Genomic DNA, 5,000 nt, shown 5'->3' with positions numbered 1-5,000 from the left:
TAAAGAGTAGCGTAAAGTTTGTTAACTCTGAATGCTCAATTTGCCGACCAGTGCCAGTAGCGTTTTCCCTACAATTCACCGAGCGGCGACTGTGGCGACCAAGGTTAAATGTCCTGTAGCCTCTGCACTGGTTCTTAGTGCTGCAGCCTTGGGGGGGCTAGCTGGCCTTTGGGAACCATCCCAACCTTTAGTGTCTTAAAAGCCCTCTTGGCCGAGAGAGTGGGGTTGTTTACCTAACTTGGACAAGACACTCACCTTCATATTCAAAATTGACCCACCCTAACGCCGACTGTCCTAAAACCCATCTTGGCCGATAGAGTGGGGATGCAACGTGGGCAAGACACTCTCCGTTATACTCAAATTAACGCCGATTGTCCTAAAAAAAAACCCTCTTGGCTGAGAGATGTCTACCTATCTGGTCAAGACACTCTCCACTATGATCATATTCTTGCCCAGATGGTCGGGACAACAGTTGCCTTCTTTGCTGTCCTGATGGGTCTGTCAGACACGACTGACTTATCACACATGCAAATGTCCTACATCCTTTTATTGACTCACTTGTGTAAACAAAGTGAGTCTATGTTTTAACCCGGTGTTCGGTTGTGTGTGTGTGAGTGTGTGTGTGTGTGTGTGTGTGTGTGTGTGTGTGTGTGTGTCTGTGTCTGTGTCTGTGTCTGTGTGTCTGTGTGTCCGTGGTAAACTTTAACATTGACATTTTCTCTGCAAATGCTTTTGTCAGTTGACACCAAATTAGGCATAAAAATAGGAAAAATTCAGTTCTTTCTAGTCATCTTGTTTGAAACAATATTGCACCTCTGGGATGGGCACCAAAAAAATTTAAAAAATGAAGCCTAATATATGCAAACTGCATTTACTGTTATATTTATATTTTTTGTATTCTCTAAACTTGGCACTTTGATCTGATATTCTGACCCAACAACAACAGCAGTCATTAATATCATTTTTTGTTCAAACAGGAACTTCTTTTGCTAAGCATGGAAGTTTTATTTATTTTGCAAACGTTTTGGTGCAGATAGTAAAACAGGGAAATTACATTGTAATTAATGCTAGGGGACTTAATTTGCTTTAAACTGATCTTTCTCATCTTAAACATTACATTTTGAAATTATACTCAATACATAAAAAGCTTGGATTTTTTTTTTTTTTTTTTTTTATCACAAGTGAGTCTTGAAGGCCTTGCTTTTCTTGTTTCTATTGCAGCAGTGATGATGTCGTCACAGGAATCCGCTGTGTCAAGGACACGGCTTAGGAAAGCGTTGGACCAATTCGCTCCTACCACCGCTCGAATTCAGGTATCCATTTTCACCTGGAGGGGTGGGGGGGGGGGGAGGAAAATCAGAGCACTGAGTCTCTCCCATGGACACATTCATGGCAAAATGTGGCCTCAAACCCTGCGCACTGGATCAGGCGTTTAATGAAATTTTAAAGCCAAACGATTCTGTCATACGTGATTATGAGGGTTTGTTGTTGTTGTTGTTGTTGTTGTTGTTGTTGTTGATATTGATGTTGCAGCTGTTGTTGTTGACGGTGTTATTGTAAAAACGAACAGACATACACAGAACGAAGCAAACACACACACACACACACAACACACAACACTCACACAAACACCACACACAACACATAACACACACACACACCACACACACACAAACACACACACCACCACACACCACATTCACACTCACATTTACATCTCTCCTTTCTCTGTCCGTCTCTCTCTCTGTATCTGCCTTTCTCTCTCTTTCTCTCTCCCTCTCTGTCTCTCTCTCGTCTTGTTTCAGTCTCTTTCTCTCACCCCCTCCCTTTCTCTCTATCGCTCTCTGTCCGTCCCACAACGAAGCGCTTGGATTTGCCAAGAATTGGACAAGATTCAGCGCTATATGAATACTGTTATCACCATTCTCATTATCATCTTTATCATTATCACCATGAACTCACGGTCTCGGGTGGCGGTGGACCAGCGGTTCATGCGGTACCAGGTGACCTTGGGTTTGGGCACACCGGTGGCGTTGCAGAACAGCTCGATCTCCTCCCCCTCCATGCGGGTCAACTCCACGGGCTGCGTGTATTCCACGATGGTTGGAGGCACTGTGAGGGGGGGGGGGGGGGAAGACAGAGCACACAGGCTGCTGATGTGAGGACAGTATCAGTATCAGTAGCTCAAGGAGGCGTCACTGCGTTCGGACAAATCCATATACGCTACACCACATCGGCCAAGCAGATGCCTGACCAGCAGCGTAACCCAACGTGCTTAGTCAGGCCTTGAGAAAAATAAAATAAAACAATAATAAAATAGATAAATAAATATAATAAATATAAATAAAATGAAATAAAATAAATAAATAAGTAAATGAATAAATATACCTTTTTTATTTAACTTTAAAAAAAAAAAAAAAAAAAAGTAAATAAATATAAAATAAAATAAAATAAAAATAAAAATAAATGAGGACAGTCCTTCTGGGAAAGACGTGTTTCTACAAGAGCAAACTAGAAGGAAAACAAATCATGAAGTAAAAGATGAAACGCCCTCCAAATGCACATACGTTTGAAATTTGTCCTGGGGGAGAGACAGAGCACACTGGCTACTGATATGAGGACCGTCCTTCTGGGAAACGTGTGTGATCGTCGGGGACACTTAGGGACAGACAGAGCACACAGGCTGGACAGGATAGTCCTGAGACACATGTATGTCTACAAGTACAAACTAGAAGAAGGAACAAAATCCTGATAAAACCCACCCCAAAACCCGCCCTCCAAATATACATACGTTTGAATTTTGTCTTGGGGTAAAACCAGAGCACACAGGCTGGAAAGGACAGTCCTTTGGGGACAAATGTGTGTCTACAAGTGCAAATTGGAAGAAGAAAAAACCTAAAAGATTGGTTGTTGTTGTTTTTTAAACCGCCCTCCAAATGTACATATGTTTCAAATTTGTCTTGGGGGAAGACACTGCACACAGGCTCCTGAGGACAGTCCTTCTGGAACAGATGTGTGTGATCGTCAGGGTCACTTGGTGACAGACAGAGCACGCAAGTTGCTGATGTAAGGACCGTCCTTCTGGGAAACGTGTGTGATGGTTGGGGGCACTTGGGGACAGACAGAGCACATCAGCTGCTGATGTGATGACAGTCCTCGGACACATGATGGTCGGGGGGACTGGGGAGGTGAGGGGGGCAGACATAGCACACAGGCTGCTGAGGACAGTACCTCTGTGACACATGTGTGTGGTCATCAGGGGCTCTGAGGGGAAGACAGAACACGCACGATGATGATGTGATGACAGTCCTTCTGGACCACATGTGTGTGATCATCTGGGGCTCTTGGGTGGAAAGACAAAGCACACAATTTGCTGGTGTGATGACAGTCCTTCCTTCTTGAACAGATGTGTGTGATGGCAGGGGGCACTTGGGGACAGACAGAGCACACACGCTGCTGAGGACAGTCCTTCTGGGACAGATGTGTGTCTATGAGTGCAAACTAAAGAAGAAGAAAAAAACCGAAGTAACGAATATAATGCCCCCCCACCCCCACCCCCACCCCAACCCCCCACCCCTACCTACAACATTTGAAAGGCGTTGTATTTATTACTTCGGGTTGTTGTTTTTTTGTGTGTGTCTTTTCTTCTTCAGTTTTCACACAGCAAACGAATGATGAGCGCTCAATGGCAACTGTCAGTCGGCTCTACCCAGATTTAGGCAGCATGTTGTGCAAATGACTCCGTTTTTGTAAAGCGCTCAGAGCTTGGTCTCCGACCGAAGACAGGCGCTATATAAGTATCCATATCCATCCATCCGTCCATGGCTATGCACCAGAATGGTAAGTACGTCTGGTCGGATTCGAACCCACTGTCTTCTAACTGCCACGTATCCGTAGTCTGATTGTTATTATCTTTCTTTCCTTGCTTCTTCTTGCTTAACTCACTCAGTACGGCCAGTCCTCTCTTCTCCTCTACACAGACCCCTCGGATGTCCAGTGGGTGTCTGAATGACCCAACCTTTAGCTTCCGTCGTCAGAATTGTGGTATTCTTTGTCAACATTCACCTCTTCAGTATAAGAGCCTTCTGCTTGCAATATTTTGATGATGGTAATTGGGGTGAAACGCTGTTAACGTCGTCTCTTTCGCCGTTCGTATGGAGAGAGTTAACTAGGTTGTTTGCTTGCCTCTCAGTTTTGCTTTGTTTATTGTTCATATGTTCGAAAAGAAAGAAAGAAAGAAGAAAGAAAAAAAAGAACAAATAATGCCCAAATAAACAACAACAACAACAACTGCAGAAAGATTTCACATCAATGGATAGTTTCACTTCGCTTCTCGCCATGCAAGCCCCCCCCCCTCTTTGCCAGAGCATTAGCCACCGGGCCCATTAACACCTCAATAAACACTGGATAGGCCTACATACTCATCTATGACCAGGGCTTAAAAACGGACCTACAGATATGACAACATAAGTATCAAAGCTATCGGTTTTGACAAACGCACCCCTGCAAAGCAAAACTGGATGACATAAAACAGAAGAAAAAAAAAATTAAAAAAACAGTGTTGCAAGTGAATGGCTATAATTCGCAAAGAACAGCGAAACGTTATTATGCGTTCGCTGCATAAAAAGCACCAAAAAAAAAAATGAGGGAAAAAAAAGCAAATGAAAGTAGGCATGTGTGTGGAATGAATGATTATCAGTAAAATAGCCAATATAATCCAATAAATGCATCGTCTCAAATCAGACCGACAAAACTGGCCGACATGAACACAGAGAATCACAGAAACGAATACAGAAGTAATAGATAGATAGATAGATAGATAGATAGATAGATAGATAGAGAGATAGAGAGATAGATAGATAGATAGATAGATAGATAGATAGATAGAAACACGAGAATAAAGAAGAATCAAATAGTGATATAATCCTGTGGTGAAAGCGCGATGCAAGCGGCAGTTGGTGCTGTGAGGCGGGCAGGGGGAGTCACTGGGACATCGGGGA

At 43.4% G+C, this 5,000-nt stretch overlaps 1 protein-coding gene across 1 annotated transcript in view; it reads right to left on the bottom strand.

Annotated features, from left to right (window-relative positions):
• The window catches only part of LOC143282496 (opioid-binding protein/cell adhesion molecule homolog), a 333,888-nt gene that overhangs the window by 26,093 nt on the left and 302,795 nt on the right, over positions 1-5,000 (bottom strand). Inside the window, exon 4 of the mRNA XM_076588159.1 lies at positions 1,963-2,112. Coding sequence (XP_076444274.1) covers positions 1,963-2,112 — 150 coding nt within the window. The remainder of the gene's footprint in view (positions 1-1,962; positions 2,113-5,000) is intronic.

This window comes from Babylonia areolata, chromosome 5 (genome assembly GCF_041734735.1).
Source record: "Babylonia areolata isolate BAREFJ2019XMU chromosome 5, ASM4173473v1, whole genome shotgun sequence".
Taxonomy (NCBI): Eukaryota; Metazoa; Mollusca; class Gastropoda; order Neogastropoda; family Buccinidae; genus Babylonia; species Babylonia areolata.
This window is presented reverse-complemented; position numbering and strand designations above follow the sequence as displayed.